At 45.4% G+C, this 17,981-nt stretch overlaps 1 protein-coding gene across 4 annotated transcripts in view; it reads right to left on the minus strand.

The window, feature by feature from the left end:
- Positions 1-10,040, minus strand: part of MKX (mohawk homeobox) — a 70,907-nt gene extending 60,867 nt beyond the window's left edge. Inside the window, exons 1-3 of one of the 4 annotated variants that reach the window (XM_032349724.1) lie at positions 9,277-10,040; positions 6,871-7,137; positions 4,974-5,133 (exon numbers count right to left, since the gene is read on the minus strand). In XM_032349724.1, the coding sequence (XP_032205615.1) occupies positions 4,974-5,133; positions 6,871-7,058 (348 nt within the window). In that variant the 5' untranslated portion in view covers positions 7,059-7,137; positions 9,277-10,040. Of the gene's footprint in view, positions 1-4,973; positions 5,134-6,870; positions 7,138-7,305; positions 7,419-8,072; positions 8,362-8,401; positions 8,590-9,276 lie in introns of those variants that run through there. The other 3 variants (XM_032349728.1, XM_032349726.1, XM_032349727.1) reach the window with 3 other exon arrangements.
- Between the last annotated feature and the right edge of the window lie 7,941 nt (positions 10,041-17,981).

Genomic DNA, 17,981 nt, shown 5'->3' on the forward strand with positions numbered 1-17,981 from the left:
CTTGTTTTATATACTCAGTTCTTACCACAGTATATTAATTACAAATTAGAAAATTTTCCAGAAAGGTTTGCTGATATCTAACATGGGCTTTCTCTGACCTTATTTCAAAAGTTTGACTGGCAAACAACCTGCTAATAGATTTACTCTGCCCGTATTTTATCACCAGAAACTTTATGTACAATTTAAGGGCTGGATATAGTCTAAGGTGTTTAATATCTGCTTGCATTAAGTCATGTAAACAGCAAAGAGTTGGTTAACAAATTTGCATAAATACTGTTTTGCAATTTTTTTTTTTTTTTTGTCCTGATGAACTAATGCAAACTCCATCTGTCTCACAGAAGATAAAAATACCAGTTCAGATTTTCTACCTTTAACTTACTATGGATTCCTTCAGGTTGTCATGCAAATCTCATTAAATTCTACTTCACATGAAACAGGTCTCCTTACTATGGTTAGGTTCTGCAACAGCATTTTGATCTCAAACTCAGAGCTCAAGAAACGCTATATTTTATAGTGAAAACTTGGAGAAGCAAATATCTAGAAGCTGGAAGAGAAAACTAAGTAATTTTCATCCCTGCTCTAGCCGAGGTGTTTACATTCACCGTATTGACAGAGCAATCATTATAGTAAACCCAAAGGGATAAGATGGCATCTGTCCACCTTTGAACATACAGAATTAACAAACTTATTCTGAGTTACTCAACTGAAATATTCAGAATCTCATTTCTACGCCATGTAGTATAACACTTGGAATAACATAGAAAGACCAATCTAAGATTTTGTTAAAATATTTAACGGTTACTATAATCCTTGCAGTTGATAACTACATACCTATCTCAGCAGAAGCACTCATTCGGCAAAAACAGAGCTATGTTAATAGAGGGGGTAAACTCTTAAAACTAGCAGTTTTAACCAGCGGCACGTGGACATTATCACAGGAATGTGAAACTTCTACAAGTAAAGGAAGCATTAACATCCAATCATTAAATGTAATCTCAAACTCCACACTCATCGTGCTCTTCGTTGTGATCATGAAAAAAATCACCCTAAGGAGACATTTCACTCTTTTAATCCAGAAAAAATATAAATATGTTAAAAATATATACATGTGAACAATGGGGATCACTGGACCAGATATAACACCCATCTGCCCTTCTCTGAAAAACTTCTTCCAAGGCAATTATTCTGCAATAAGTTCTCTATATCCTACAATAATACAAAACCTCAATTGCATACCACCCTATGTTATTCCACAATAAAGCTGTTCACATTTTGATAATACCAGAGTCTATTTTTTATAATGTTTAAGCAATGATCAGCCCTAGAAATTAAGCACAGTGGAATATTTTGGTTGGTTAAAGTACACACACGCATGTCATTACCTGTTAATTTTAGGAAAATGTTTATATCTCATTAGGAAATTAATAATAAATAACTCTTTCTGCTCCATTTCTCAGGGATAAATAAAATGTAGGTGTGGATTAATGTCCTTAGAACTTCTATTTATTAGAAAAATTACCTTTTGTGGTCCTAAAAATATTCCCTCCAGTAAAATTTCAGTTCCTTCCTTCTAGGTTTAATGGAGATTGCAGATCAGGTTTTATGTCTTTCCTTATCAATTTAAGAGTAACAAAACAAGGCAAAAGTACATTTTATGAAAAGTTTAACAGTTCGACACACGGCCAAAAGGAAAACGTTAAGTGTTAAAGAAATTCTTAAAATACAAGATACTCTCATAGTTAAGGAATAAAGTTATGATAACTGCTTATTAACATCAGTTACAAGAAAGATAGGAGGTACTGCAATAAATAGGAAATAGGACTTTAGAAGCAGAAATGAGGGCAACACTCCATATTCGTCCACAGACATAAAAATATGTCACATTTCTAGCTATAGTGAAGGTAATAAAATGAGTTATATTCATGCTGTGCTATAGAACCATCATATAGCATTAAGGATAATAAGCTCCCCTCTGCGTATTCAATGGAATGGATTTTAAAACCAGAATATCTTAGTCAGATTTCAACACATTCTCTAGTTTTCAGGATGGTGTTTTGGAAAGCTGCATGGTGATTATAATGGTATTCCCCAATCAGAACCTGTTCACTTTGCAGACATGTACAAACAGTTTATGGAAAGCACGGTGCTGGGATATGGAGGTATGAAGATGAAAAAGACATGATCACACTTCTCAAGAAGCCTGACTCCACAGGAGAAATTTATTCACTGGGAGAACTTGACTCATTAAATAGGGGTCTAATTTGCAGGGATCAAAAGTTTTATTCAGCTCCTAGCTTTCTATTTTTTCCTCCAGAAGTGTAAAGTATTTACACAACTCATTTGGCTTCCGATAGAGCCAGAATTTGCTTAGATGTTTAAGGTATGTCTGACTTTGACAAACTCTCCCATATATATCAACATAAGTGCAGCTGACTCTTGAATAATACAGGATTAAACTGCATGGGACCACTTACGCATGGATTTTTTTTCACCAATACTGTAAATGTATTTCTCTTCCTTATAATTTTCTTAATAACATTTTCATTTCTGTAGCTTACGTTATTGTAAGAGTATAGCTTATAATACGTATAATAAACAAAATATGTGTTAACTGACTGTCCATGTTATAGGTGAGGCTTCCAGTCAACAACAGGCTATTAGTAGTTAAGTTTTGGGGAAAGTCAAAGTTCTATGTGGATTTTTGACTTGCAGGGAGGGTTGGCACCTCTAACCCTGTGTTGTTTGAGGGTCAGCTGTAGATAGATACATATGCATACATATATACGCACACACATATACATATATATTTATATCCTACATCGATATCCTATTATGCCTAACTGAAAGTAAGCGGAGCCAAATTGGATTACTATGTTTAAAGTTCCTTGGCTATCCTATACATTTTGATTTTTTTCCCATTTATCACTATAACAGTCCAGAAACCAACTTCATTTACCACAAAAATTTGGAAATCATTAAGCAGGTATCTTATTATTACAAATAATTATCTTTACTCCATTAAAAATTAAATAATTCTGTGCATTTTTATTTTCTGAGGACTAGAGAAAGAGAAAGAAAATACAATGAGAATATAAGATATAATTAGAAAATTGTAATAGTATTACCAAGATCTTAATGCAGAAAGAATGGTTATTTGTATTTGAACTATCATTGTAGGTAGGAAATAATTTGGTTCTTTATTAAAATTACAACTACTTGTATTGCATCTCAACAAAACTACTGCACCCCCAAATTTAAGTATCTCTGCTAATCACGATGTTACCTTTCATAATTAAAAAATGTTCTAAATATGTCATTTTTGTTTGCTTTCTGTATGAAAGAATGGCAAGCATTAAGTATGCAACTGTATGATATACCAAAATTAATCTAATGTTTTATTGCTGACATCACAGTGAAACACTCAAATAGCTCTATAAACTAGGGTATTTTCAAAATAAATAGCATACCTGTTTTAAACTTAAATATGAACATATGCATTTATTTTCACAAGTCATGTTTTTCTGACTGAAATCACTGAAAATTCATAGTTTTATGTTAAACAGATATTAAGCCAAGAACACTAAATAAATTTTCCCCTCCAGTGCTGCAGCAAATCACTATTAATACTATTGCCTGTTAACATGAAGCAAAACAGATGTTTTTCTCTACAATTGTATTCCGAATATAAGCAGACAAATGCATATTATAGTTTTAATAAGCTTAAATACAAGTCAACGTTCATGCTTTGTCAAACTTTCCAGCAATTCCTAAAATGTCAACCTTAAATACTCTGGAAAGCAAGTTTTATTTTATCTAGTAGTTAAATATTATCTTTTATTTGGGGCCTCCCTCGCTATAAATTTAATGGAATGACCAAAACTTCACAAACGAAGTAATAATGTTGTGCTACTATAATATATGAAACTTCTCAGCTTATTTAGCTCCTCCTCCTCTTTCTGAATAAATTTGTTTGCACATATAAAAGTTCATGTCACCAAATTTATTAAAGAAGTCTGTGGTGTGTTGGAAAGAGCGTTTGATCTGGAATTACATTATTTCCAGGCCTACCTCTACAGCCCTTACGAATACTTGACTGCCACAGTGCCTTGGTCACATCATCTATAAAATGCTCACTGCTGCTCTGGCTCACCACGTTTTTGTGAATACCAAATAAGACTGCGTAAGGAAAAAGCCAGTCGGATGTAAAGGAAACCAACTTGTACCCTGTCTCTGCACCTAACAAAATAAACTAACCACTTGAACCGGGCCTCTTCTTTGACCCAGTAGAAAGGTATCAGCAGCAAAATCGTGTGGATTCCAGCTAATGCTCAGGATGCCTCTTACTTAAACATAAAAATCAAATCAAAACCCACTTCTTGTCCTTCCACCCTATGTCCTAACTCTCTCAGTAAATGTAATTTTTAAGTTGCCCCATACTTGATCTTTCACATGGGTGCCCAATGTAGAGTGCCTTTCTGCACGGTTCTCGAAGTTTCATCCAGGGCCAGCAGCTGTAGGACCATCCCGGAGAACTTGTTAGAAATGCAGACTATTGACCCCACGCAAACCTACGACCGAATCAGGACTGGGGCGCGGGGCCCAGATGTGTGAGTTCGAACCCGTCCTCGGGGTGATTCTGATGCCCACTCAAGGCTGCGTGAGGATCAGCGCGGGGCGTCCCATCTGTACCCACCAATACAGACTCCCAAGACACCTTTTCATGACTCGAAGCTGACTGTCCCTGGGCTCCGTAACAAAACACCACGCAATCCCTCCTGAGCCGAGAGCCCCGAATCCATAAAGAAGACTGAGAGGAAACCCAGAAACTTCCTACAACCCCTCAGCATCCTCCGAGGCAGCGGCCGCAGCACAGGGACCTGCCTCGCAGGGCCCCATCCCTGCCGAGCCGGAGGCGCCGGGCGCAGATCGGTGCGCGCAGCGCGCGGGCCGGCCCCTCCCTCCGCCGCGGTTACCTGCACCAGCGTCATCTGCGAGCCGAGCGCCAGGAGGATCTTCTCGGTCTTGGTGGGGTACGGGTTGTCACGGTGCTTGTAAAGCCACTGCTTGAGAGGCCGCGCCATGTCCTGCAGAGCCTGCCGCTTGTGCCTCACCTTCCCGCCGTTCTGCCTGGCCCTGGACACCGGGAGAGGAGGAGACCCCGGTGAGCTGCGCGGCCGGGCCGCCGCCCCCGGGACCCCCTGCGACTGGGGACCTCTGCGCCCGCAGCCCCGCGCCCCCGCTCCCCCCGCCCGGGGAAGGGCCGCCGCGCCCGCGTCCGGCTGCGCAGGACTTCCGGCTCGGACGCACTAGCCCGCCCCGCGCCTCGGGGCTGAGGTGAGGCAGGCGCCCGGGCCACACGAGTTCTGGGCGCGAATGTCCTTCCCTGGGCATCCCTTTTTGAAAAGGCCTGGTTGTCGCAGGGGGTCATGTGGCAGTAGCCAGGGGTTAGAGGTTTAAGTGACGACGGTGAGGTGATCTGAGGGGAAGTGTGATTCGAGCTACATAGTTCGGCGCAGCAGGGCTGTCGCCCTCTCCACGCCCGCCCGCACCCGCGCCTTTGAGCGGCTCTGGCCTCCTGGGCAGGGTCAGGCAGCCGCCAGCGCTCGAACGTTCTTTTAGGGAACTCGTGCGTGTCTCTTGGGGCTTCCCGTCGCCCGTGGTCCCAGAAAAGGTCGCCCACCGGACGGCGGGCATAAAGCAAGGGATGATGGCCGTCCCGCCGCCCTGGTTCTTGGAGCTTTTTCCTTTGATCCTCTGGAAAAGGGGGAACTTTCCAAGCAAGTGTTTGCGGAGTAAGGACGCAGAACCTTAAAAGGAAAACCCCACTCTAGGGGCCTTTTCCCGACCGAAGGAGAGTTTTTAAAGTGTGGAAAACTCCGTCGGTGAGGAAAAGCACCCTCAAAGGGGAAAGGGGTCCAAGTAGCCTGGAGCCGGACGCTACGCGCTGCGCTCCCGGGCGGCTCCGGGAGGTGTCGCCGCGCGGCCGCCCGCGCGCCCCGCCACTCCGGGAGGCTCGCGCGCCTGCGCCGCAGTCTCCAGGACTTTTGCCTCTTTAAACACTTTGAAATGCAACTCCATCCGAAAGGACTGGTAGTAACATTTTGACGAAACCTAATCTCTATTTTACTAACCAACAACGCCGCAGAACAAGCAGCTGATGCAATCGCTCAGGTGGAGACGGCCAAGGACGGCCGCCCCTCCCCCCGCGGGGCGCTCAGGGAGCCGCCGCGACGCCTCTGCAGCCGGAGCTGCTGGCCCACCCGCGCGTTCTTGCTCCCCAGCAGCCCCTCACCCGGCTAAACCGAAAGCCGGCCCGGGAGACCCGCGGCCTCCCCCTTCGGGCTCGCAGCGGGCCCAGCCGAGCCGCGCGCGCGTCCTGGGCGCCCTGCGAAGAGCCGACCTTGCCAACACCTTGGCGCGGGAGGTTCGAGGCCATGGCGAGGCCCTGTCGTGACATAAGAGGGGAAGCCCACGGGGCTGGCCTGACCTGGGAAGCCCCGACTGCTTGCCCTGCCCCGTTCCTAGGCATCCCGCTCAGTCCTTTCGGCCGCGCGTCTGCACCCGTGCTCCGGGGAGGGGCAGGTAGCCCCCTGTCCTGAGGTCCAACTCTCAGGGGACTGAGGGGCCGTTCCAGGGGTGCTCAGTTTCCAGCAAGCCTCTTTGGAGCTGTCCCGATGAACCGATTCCCCTATATTTTGAGAAACTAATGCCTTAAAAGGACAATGCTCGAGACCAGGGGCGGAGACCTGCCCTCCCGGGAACTCTGGGCCCCTAACCCACGGGCCCGGGGTGTCGCTCGCACGCCTGCGCCGCACCGCTCCCACCCCTCCGGGCTGCAGGCGGGCAGGGGACCCGGGAAGGTGAGCGTACCCTGTTCTGCGGTGTCTCAGGCCGAGGTTGTCTTTGAGGGGCGGGCCGTCCGGAATGCCCACCTCAGGGCGGGCGTGGGTACTGTCCAGGACGCCACCGTAGGGCCGGCTGCCCCGTTCCCGTTCCGGAGCGCCGCGGTCCTCAAAAAGCACGGCGCCGCTGAGCTTGTTGAAGACGATGGTGTTCATGGTGCCGGCTGGCTGGGGCTCGCCGCGCGGCCGCAGCGCCTCGAGGCCTGGCCGCCGGGAGCTCCGCAGGGCTCGGGTTCTGGGAGAAAATGATGCATTACGTTACTCGAGCCTTGGCCAAGGCTCTGGGCTGGGGAGCCGAGGGGAGCTGCGACACCAACGCACCTGGACACTGGAACCCTTGCCTCTCCCCACCTGATCAACCCCCCCCCCCCGGTCCCCGCACGCTCCCGGGACAGGTCCCTACCCTCCTCCTTGCCCTGGCGATCCAGTTCCCAAGGAACCTCAACCAAGAATAATTTCCCTGCGTGGGCAAAGGAAAGTAATTCCTAAACGAGTTCTTTTCTTGGTTCAAATCTGGAAGTACTGCACTCGGGTTAGCGGAGCGGGATAGGCGCGGAGGGCGTGGGGGGGGGGGGTTGTTCTTCAGTTACAACGGAAGTCTAAGCATCTCCGAGCTCCCACTCGGGTTTTAAGGAGGGGTTGGAAGGAAGGGAAATTTGGGGGCAATATGAACAACTGCATCTGCAAGTCCCGTTAATGAGTCCCAGGCCACACGGGGATTCCTGGGATTTTCATGTTTTCTAGATTCTGGATGGTTTGGCTGAAACCCCGTGCGTTCTAAGTCCGGTTAAGGTCCCTGGGGGTAGGGGTGAGGGCAGGGAAAGTTAGCTGACTCCGAAGCTAGAAAGTTAGGTGGCGTCAGGGACAAATGTACCACATTGTCTCCCTCCCCGGCAGTCTTCTACCATCCCCCAGCCCGCTCCAGGATGCGTTGGGTCCGGGCAGGTCAAAGGAGCCGGAGTCCCGGGCCTCCCGGGGCCCACTGTTAGTGCTGTCCTCTTCCAAAACGCGGGTAGGAGCCTTAGCTCGGAGCCCTTTCTCACCCGCCCCTTTCTGGGGTGTCGGGGAACCACTTGAGGTTGCATAGGTGTTAGTAGCGGAAGGAGGCATCACGGTCCGCGCACCACCGAGCCTGCGGCTGCCATCCTTTTACAAAGCTTTTCAGCTCACCTCCCGGGTCGCGGCGGCCGGGAGCCTCAGGCCGCAGAGCGTGGGCCTCAGGTTCAAGTCCGCACCGCCGCGGAGCAGTCGAGTTACCGCCCCCATCACCCCGCCTTGCGCCTCCGGGTAGCTCCAGTTTCTTCCCCGCCGCCTCCGCACTGCTGCCAGCGCCCCCTCACCCCGCCCCGCCCCGGCGCAGGCTGCCACACTAACACGTACAGATCTGCCTCGAAGAGCGCCCACACTTGCCAACGCCCCCTGCCCCGCCCTCCAGCCACCGCAGCAGCGCCCACGCGCGACATTTGGGGCCGTGACCATAGCGATTAAGCGACAGGTACCGTCAGTATTCGTGGGGAGGTGAAGTCAGACTTCTGCTGGCTGCCCCGTGTGCCGTAAGGCTGAGTCCTCCCACGCAGACAGGTACGTGTCTGGAGTGTGCACACAGCCTCGGCGAAAAGTGTCAAAGCAAATTTCCGTGCTTGAAGCCCCTGTTCTAAGGTCAGGACTAGCCTTGGTGGTTCTTCTTCTTTTCTTTTTTTTTTTAAATCAGTGCGCTTAGTGCTTTGCGTTCATGCTGCATTATTTGTAAAACACACCCTTTTTCAGTCCCACAGTGTTTCCCCACCCCAGTCCGGTCCTCCCATATTCAACGGCGAGTTTTTCTTAGCGACTCCGCTGAAAGGTGCCTTCCCGGTTGTCCCAAGCCCACACAGAGACCGCAACCACAGACACCCGGCGCCATCTGGGTCGGCAGGCATGCCGCAGGCGAGGTGGGAGAGGGCTGCAAAGGTCCGGGAGCGGAGTCCTGACCGGAAGGGGGGGGGGTGCGTGTGAAGCTCGGTTCCTGGCCCTCATCCGGGGCCCAGGCGCAGTCCCCAGCGCTTCTTCTCTGCTCCTGTATTTCCCACTTATCCTTACCCTGTCTCGCTCCAAACTATCGCTTGGGGAGCTCCCTCCCTGCGGAACTGCCCCGCCCAACGCCCGTGAACAATTTTAAAGCCAAGGAAGAGCGGCCAGGTGGGCTCCCAGGCTCCTCGCAGACCCTCGGGCCAGCCTCGGACACCACCGGGGCGCGTGCCCACTGGAGCTTGGAGGGAGGTGGGGGAAGGGCGGGGAGAGCGCCGGGGGCAGAGGGAACCAGCCGCTCGGGAGCCAGAGCCAAGTCTTGCATCCCGAGGCCCGGAGCAGGGACGCCGAGACCCGAGGGCTGTACCTGTGGCAGTGGGGCCGGCGGCCGGCGGCAGGGCGGCTGGCTCTCCCGCGTCGAGGCTAGGCGCACTCCCATCCCCGCCGCATGTTCTCGGCGCGGGCTCCAGCGCGCTCACCGCAGCCACCGCCGTCGTCTCGGCTTTATTTACCCAGACGGGCGCGCGCGGCCCGGGAACAGGAATACCGAGGCCTTCTCATGTTTCTTGACTGCCCGGCCCAGCCGGCGAACATCCTGCGGGCGCGGTATCCACGTTCCCGGGCCGGCGAGAGGAAGCCTCAGCACCCTCCCGGCCGCGGGGACTTCTGTTAACCCTCGCAGACGAGCCGCCGCTGCAAGCGCCGCCGGGGAGCCCCCGGCCAGCCCCCGGCCCGCCGAGTCCTCCCCAGCGGGGCCCGGCCCTCAGATCCGCCGGCCTCGCAGGCGCAGAGCAAAAGGGGTTATTTCCTTCGCACTTAGGGGAGAAATCCGAGAAGCCGCAAGTAGCGCCCGGCTCCGGCTCTGGGAGCTGAGAAGCTGCGGTGCAAATCCCGCGTCTTAGCTGGCCCGAGAGCCGGAAAATTAACCATGCGTAGCTAGGCACGAGAGAGCATTGCGACGCTCCCTTTATTTTCCTCGCGATTAGAGGGAGTGAAGTTAGAGCTCGGGTTTGTGCCTATAACGCGCGAGCACATTACAGGAGATGCTTGCATCCCGGGAGCTTCTTTTCTGGTGTCCCCGGGCTTCTGTGGTCCCGGCTGTCTCAAATCCAGGGACACGTTCGCCGGCCGAGGCCAGCGCTGGAGAGGCTGCGCTCGCGGCGGGTCATAAGGGTGGTGGGAGGCAAGGCTGGGGCGAGGCGAGCCCAGGTGCCCAACCCACTGTGACCCAGGTAGGGAAGAGAAGGCGAGCCCTGGGCCAGGAAGCTGCAGGGAGTAAGGAGGATGAAACTTGCAAGAATCCTGAGCTGGGACACAGTGCAAGGAGAGAGAATGCCTCTTTACTGATGATCGTTCCCTTTCCACCGTCACCCCAAAGAGGAGAGTAGCGAAAGCTGTGATTTAGGTGCAAGTGGAAGCTCAGTGCTCCTGGCAGCCTTGCAGATCCTTAAGGAGCCGAGCACCAAGCTGCCCGCGTTCTTGCCGTGGGCCTTGTCGCCGCAGCGACACCTTCATCTTTTTATAAGAGCGAAAGTAGATTTTCCCAAACCTGAAAGTTATGGCATCATTTGTTCTTTTCTCCTTCAAGGTGGTTGGCCAGCTCGGAGGCAGGGGCCCACCTAAGCATCTTCCTTTTATGTGGCCTGGAAGTGGTTAAATATTTACATATATCAAAACTATTATTTCCAAGACTAATCACACCTTCCAATTTTTCCATTATGTTATCTCCCAAAATACGCGACAGTAAACCGGACAGTGGCACAACCTAAAACAGAAAAGGGCGAAGGTTTAAGTTTTTGCGCATTAGGCAGATAAGTATCATTTGAACACATTTCCCAATGTCCTTGTTTTCCTTTATGGTATGATTTGCGGTTGGAGCGTCCGCATTTTGTCATTGGCGCTGCACTTGACTTGCTTTAGTGTGACTTCAACGAACACATCGGTCTATAGTCCTCGCTGTGGGATTTAAAGTCAGGGATACATCATAAAATCTGAGCCACAGACTTGCGGCCACTAAGCTTCATAACAACTGATAATTGATAATTCAGGGGAAGAAAGACGGATTCTCTCCTATGGTCTCTATTACTGATGGTAGTCACCAGACATTATAATGAAATCAGCTGTAAAACGCCCCTCTGACATATATTTTGATCAGCTGTGCTGGATAAAACCTACAGGCATGTATGTAGTTGCTTGCAGTTTCCTAGTACAATACTGACTCATGGAGCTGTATGCTCTAATAGAAGCTAGCCTAGGACTGCATTTACACGATTTTAAAGAGCATTTTAAATTTTAAAAGAGCTTTTAAATTTTAAAAGCTTACCTGCATTTACACAATTTTAAAGAGCATTTGGGGAACTCTGACTTAAGATATATTTACATGTAAGATTTGTTTTCTTGAAATCTGATATAAAATACACAGCAAAAAAATCTTTCTGTAAAACTTTTAAAAAATTTGATTTAGAAATAATATACAGCTTAGTTTTAAGTCACTGAAAAAGTAATGCAGAAATACTTTATAGTTTATTAAAATCCATTTTAAAATGAAAAAACAGTGAAGGGTTAATTTTAAAATGAAGTAGGATGGAGAATCCCTATGTAATATATAAATGGGCATGTATTTTGTGATAGACCAAAATTTTATTTTTCCAAGTTTCATCCTCTGCATTAGTGAGGTTTCTTCTTTATTTTAATCCACAGTTCAGACACAGTTATCATTATCTTAAATTTCACCTTTTCTGAAGATGAATTTTACTGAGCTTCTAATGTTATATTCTAATCTCAGTATGTGAAATGCTGTATTATAATCCTCAGAAATAAACCTTGAGGTTTTAGAAAACTTATCAGAAGATTTAAGAGAGTGTATAGTTTGTGGGATATAACCATATGCAGGGAAAAGAAAAAATAGCTATAGGCCAGAAGTCAGAAAATTTGAGTCCTAATCTGAATTCTGGTTAATTTGGTCTTGGTTTAGCCTATCAAATGAAGATATTAAGTTTTCCACAAGTTTCCCACAAATTTGCCATATGCTATTATTAAGATTTTTTTTTAAATGTGAAAGTAACGTGTTACTGTTGCTAAAGCTAGAAAAATGTTAAGTAAGAACCTTTGGCAGAAATCTTAATTCATTCTATTAGACCTGGAGTGTAGTTATAAATATAAGTAATTTTTACTTCCTAATTTTAAAAAAAAGCCTTCATTTTAAGCATTCTGATATCTTACCAGGGAGCCTGACATTTCAGAACAAATATTGGTTAAAGTTTTTGAAAATAAGGGCTGCTTTTAAACTCTCTTTTCTAGTTATTACTTATAGGCAATGAAATAAATTACAAAGCCAGGGAATGACTGTCACTTTCCGTCCAAATGTTATAAAATAGTAAATTTATGAAAAAATAGAAGGTTCACCTCACACTTGGCCAGTGTGACTTGTAGAGATACATGTTGAAATGCGTAAGTGGAACAACCGGACAAGTAGTGAAAGTCACAGCTGCAGAAACATTGTGGGCAAACCAGGAGAATCGGGGGGCCTCCCAATTTCTCACAAAACACTTGTGCTTTGTAATTTAGCTTTAATTGCATGAATAACAGGATAAGTCCTCTCAGAGAGGGTCTTCTCCATAAATTCACTCACAATCAAAGGACAGAGTCTGAGTGAAAGTTCCTCTTCTGCCAGCTTCACCCAATCACGTTCCTGGGCGGCAACCACCAAGAGGTGGCCACTGCTGGTTTGATGTGTAGACTTTGACTCTTGTTTCGGTGCGTTCACATATGCGAATGCAAACAAAACATTATAGTTTAGTTTTATGACCTTCTGAAATAGATGAGACCATACCTTGTACCCTTATATAGATGTACACACTCACAGACATCCAGAATTAAACTAAAGCTTGCTTTGTCATTCAATTTCATAGAGAACTTTCATATTAGGACATATAGATGTAATACTGTATTTTTAACTGTTACATAATGCGCCAATAATCCATTTAGCCATTTCCCATCTTCCTTCCTGTCTTTTCATTTTTCACTATTATAAACATTAAACACCTTGTTTAGGATTATTTCTGCACATGTGTAAACATTTTATTCCAGGAATAGCTATACAGACGTAGAATTGCTGGGTTGGAGATGTGGTTTTAAAATTTTGTTGGATATTTCCAAATTTCCTTCCAACCTGTACCCCCATTCCCTGACATGCTACACCGCATTTCTTATGTTTGGATTTCATAATGTTTGTCAGTCCAATGAGTAAAATAATGTCTTATTTTCATTTGTTTCACTTGTTTTCCTTTGTTTATGAGCCATTTGTATTTCTTAATTGAAGAAACATATCTTTATCAGATGCCTTGTTAATTTTATAAAGGTCCTTTATAAATCATTTTTCCATTATATATATGCTTTATGTATTGCAAATATGTTACCTGGTCTGACGTCTGCCTTTAGCCTATTTTGTTTTTGTCTTTCAGAAGGTTTAAACTTAAATATAGGTCAATAGGTCTGCATTTTCCTTTATGAATTCTTGGTTTTCTGTCTTCCTTACAAAGGCTTTTTATAAAAAAAATTTTCTTCCAATTCTTTTAAAAAATTGTTTTCACTTGGCTCTTTAATCCCTCTGGAATTAACCTGTATATCTTGTGAGGTAGAAATGTAATTTGATTTTTTTCTTCTTCTTCAATTGAATAGCCAGTTATTCCTATGGTGTCTAATAAGGAGTTTCCCCCATTGATTTGAAATTACTTTTCTGGTACACATTGCGAATTCCTTTCCATGTGTAGGTTGGTCTAAGAAGGCCTTAAGAGATGTTGCAAAACACCCAATAGACTGTAATAAATTTAATCTTCAAAATTTTAAAACCATCTTGCGCGCCAAAGACTTCCAATATTATTCTGTTTCTAATTTCAGAGCATGTCAAGTATCAAAATAGTAATATGCATGGCCTGGTTATGGTTCTAATTTAGAAGGCTAATTCAGTACTGTTCTAGGACAAAGTTGCCGTTTATTTTGTCGCCGTCCTGCTCGAAGCAAGAGAGCAGTTTCAGGCAGCCATATTCTCCAGAGTGGAGTACGGGCTGCACAGAGCTTTGCAAACACATCACATAATCAAGTGGTCACTGGCCACAAGCAATATAAGGTTAGTTATCAAAGTGATGAGTCCCTGCCATCCATGATTTGAAAAGTAAAATGTGTCGCCTTTTTCTTGCTCAATTCTTTATGGAAAGTGAATTACTTTTTTTCATAAAGCAACCAGTCAAGATGAGAACCTTCGATCTGATTGCATATTAGTCAATTTCACTCTGAACAAAAATGCAAATATTTTGTTGCCACCATTTCCTTAAAACATTAGCTACATAAAAGTACAGAACTTCAAATCATAAACAGTCAGTAGAGCTGAGATCCAGGGGGGGGTTAATGTTTTTTTCTACTTCACAGAGCTGGACACAGGACCTAAAGTAACCTTAGGACACTAGTATGTCATCTTTTTGCTTGATTCCAAAATATCTCCAGTAGCCACCAATGATCCTGGAGTCTCTACTCCATTACACACATGAAAATATACTATGTACTGGGGTCCAGAGGGGAATCTGGAGAACATTTTGTCCTCAAGTGGTACGTTGAAATACAAGAATTTCTCCCAGGAGACTGTTCTATCTTGAAAATCAATTTGCTTGCACATCAAAACATGACCATTTAAATTGATACAGTGAAGACTTTTGATCACAAGCTAGTATGTATGACTCGCTGTTTGGAACCTAATGGACTTCAAGTACTCAATAGAGTTTTAAGATTTAATTACTATATGTACTTCATGGTGTGTCAAGCTTTCGGCTGACCTCCACCTCATCCTTCCTTTCTGCTTTCTTTTTTATCCTGTTTTCATCTATGTGTAGGATATTTGAAAAAGTTCATCAAAGGAATGCCTGTGAGCAAAAGTGATGTGTTCAACTTCTGCTTAATGTGCTTAAAAAGAAATCGCTTGTCCTCCTCTTTAACTCTTCCCTGTTACCAAGGACTGGAACACGGATGTGGCAGTGACTCACATCCATGGATCAGGTAACAACTCAAAGAACAGCAGAGCCACAAGACGAAAGGAACCTGGGGCCTCGAATGGACCACACGGGCAAGAGCTTCTGGGCTTGGGCTCAGCTAATTCTTTCTAGAAAGGGCTGCACAGTAAATATTTTAGGTTTTGTGGGTCATAAGGTCTCTGTTCATTTCTGACACTGCAGTGCGAAAGCAGTCATAGATAATGCTTGACGATGAATGAGTCAATGCTGCGTTTCAGTCAAACTATGTAATGGACACTGAAGATTGAATATTATGTAATTTTCATGTGCCACACAATGTGCTGCCTCTGACTTTTTTTTCTGCCATTTAAATATGTATACAAACTGTTCTTACCTCGGAAACAGAAACAGCGGGCTAGATTGGTCTGGAAGTTGTATCTGCTGGCCGCCTGGACCTGGGCTACTCAGCTTTGGACTCTTATGAGAGAAAAGAGACTTCCCCTTCTTGAAGTCACTGAATTTTGGGGTTCCCTGGCCAAGGGAACTTAGCCTGTACCCTCCATGATGCACGTGTATGAAGTTACCGCAAATGGGCTTAAGCAAAGTGCTTTTTAGATGGCCAGAGACTTCCACAAACAAAGAGAACTGGAAAGGGGAAGTAAAGAAAGCGTGCTTTCTCCCCTCTCTTCCTGACAATGCATTACATGTGTTTAGAGAAATAGCCTAATTATTTTTACAATGGTTTTGATGCTATTCTTTTTTTATTTTAACCCCTTTTAAAAAAAAGGGTATTGACATGCCTTTGGGCACGGTATTGGTGTTTGGGTTTTGATGCTTGTGTTTTTTTATGTCACGGAAAACGGTGTTTAATGTATAAGGATTACTGTTTTCTGGCTCACTTCCTCCTGCCTCTCCCCAAAACCCCACAAAGTTCATACTATTTTTTTTTCATTTTTTAAAAAAATAATCAATAGTAAATACTTAGGGACACCTGCATGCAAACTGCAGTGCCAAGATCTGCATCGAATGTGATTTAAAAGACATGATCCTTGCCTAGCTTACAAACTTGTTAAGAAAGCCCCAGAAAACAAACATACCTCATCTAAAATGTTCAAAGGTGTCTGATATAAAGATTGCTTGAATCCAGTAATCTGTAAATCATCTGTAGAAATGCATGAGGGAGCTTGAAGACGATAGAAGGGCCATTTTATGTGTCTGCTAAAAATTTTGTGACCATATTACCAACATCCTTCCCGAAAACATGCAAAAAGATCATTATTTCAGAAATTTGAGCCTGATTGAAAAACAGCATTTTCACCTCTTACATCAGACTTTTTCAGGTTTTATGCCAAAAACTTCTGCGTTTCAAGAGAGATTTTTAGGGCTTCCATTGAAAAAACTATATGGGAAGAGTAAACACATGGGTTAGCTCATGATCTTTCCTTCCTCCTTCCCTTGTCCAGGACTTCCTGTAACCTGCCTCTGGCCCTCCACCTTTACATGCCTTTGGAAAACTGTTGAAGGGAGAGGAGGAATAGAGGAGAGAAGTTTTGTGAATAAACTTGTTGTACGTGGCGGTGAGGTAATTCTTGAGGCTTCGAGAGAGAAGCCCCCACTGCTCCTTAGCTTGAGGAGACTAATTCTTGCCCAAGTATCTGGGCCCCAAAGCCCCCTGCCCAAGAAACTGTTTTTGGGATGTAGTCAGGTCTACATCTAGAACTATGCAGTGATCCTAAGTAACTGATTAGCTATCCGTTTGTTTTGATATTCATTGATCTTTGCTAAGTGTACTTTGATGCTGTCGGCTATCACAAATCCTGTAAAGAAAGGAGTGTGGACTACATAAGAAAGGGAAAAGGGAAAAAAAAAGGTGTGTATGCCAGTGAATTGTGCAATTTAAATAGCCCAAAGTCTAGGATAAGAGAAGCCTTGCAATATCCAAATGTCATAGTTTTTTCCTTGGACGTGCGGTAGCAGTCAGCTCAAAACAGACTGTCCTAATACAGCTCTTCTGGACTCTTGTAACTGGGGACATAATTATGGATTTTTTTAAAAAATTACATAATGTGCACACAACACTTACTACACACCCATGTACAGTTCTAGGCACTTAACTTATGTAATTCTCACAGGCACCCTTTTTAGTAGGCACCCATTGGTGCCAACTTGATAGAAAAGGACAGGTAGGGATAGAATTGCCCTAAGTCTCTGGCTGATCTCTGGTGGAGTCCGGATTTGAATGCAGTCAGACGGGCCAGAGCCTGTTTGCTGAATCACCTAACTATAGCTAGCTGCCTCTTTGCGGGTACATGTGGAGGGTAGACAGAAAGCACTTTCAGTACTTGACTGCATAATTGTAGGCACAACTAAACATGCGGTTGCACACTTTTGGCTCCAGCAGGAAATTGGATGCCAATGTGTTTGCTTTTCTTTCTGTATGTGACTTTCTTCCTAGGTGGGGAGCAGGTGGGATCTCAGTGTCACCTAGGCTGTGATGACTTTGCATGGCTCTGACATCATGGTAAAAGGCTGTACTTCCTGTTCGTCTTCATGTGTGGGTTCACACTCAAAAGCTGTAAGTGCTGACTCTTCTGTGGGTTCTCTAAATCTGGAGAACATCCTTCCTACCAGGCAGGAAAGTGATTCAGCAATGAAAAAAAAAAAATGCTTTGGAATAGCCCCAGCAATTTGGAAAAGTTGCTTTGTTACAGGAGTAGACACAGCACAATTATAAGTAGTGTATCTCAAATGGGGTCAAAACCAGTAGCTTTGACTGCGAAGCCTACAGAGATGATAGTGGCTCCAACGACGTCATGAGCTTCTTGTTGTTTTGTCTCTGTTTTGTTTTGTTTTGTCTTGTTTTCATTTGTGACAGTTTTTAGGCCTGCCTTTAACGTTTGTGTAGTCCAAGGCAAGAGTACAAATGAACGCCTACACACCATATGTCTAAATATTTAGAAGTTACAAATCAAGCTAAACCACTGTTAAATAAAATACATCACATCCCTCTGCCCTGACAACTATACTATCATAAGGAAAAATCGGAAACTATGTAAAGTTGTGATTTTTG

This window comes from Mustela erminea, chromosome 6, assembly GCF_009829155.1.
Source record: "Mustela erminea isolate mMusErm1 chromosome 6, mMusErm1.Pri, whole genome shotgun sequence".
Taxonomy (NCBI): Eukaryota; Metazoa; Chordata; class Mammalia; order Carnivora; family Mustelidae; genus Mustela; species Mustela erminea.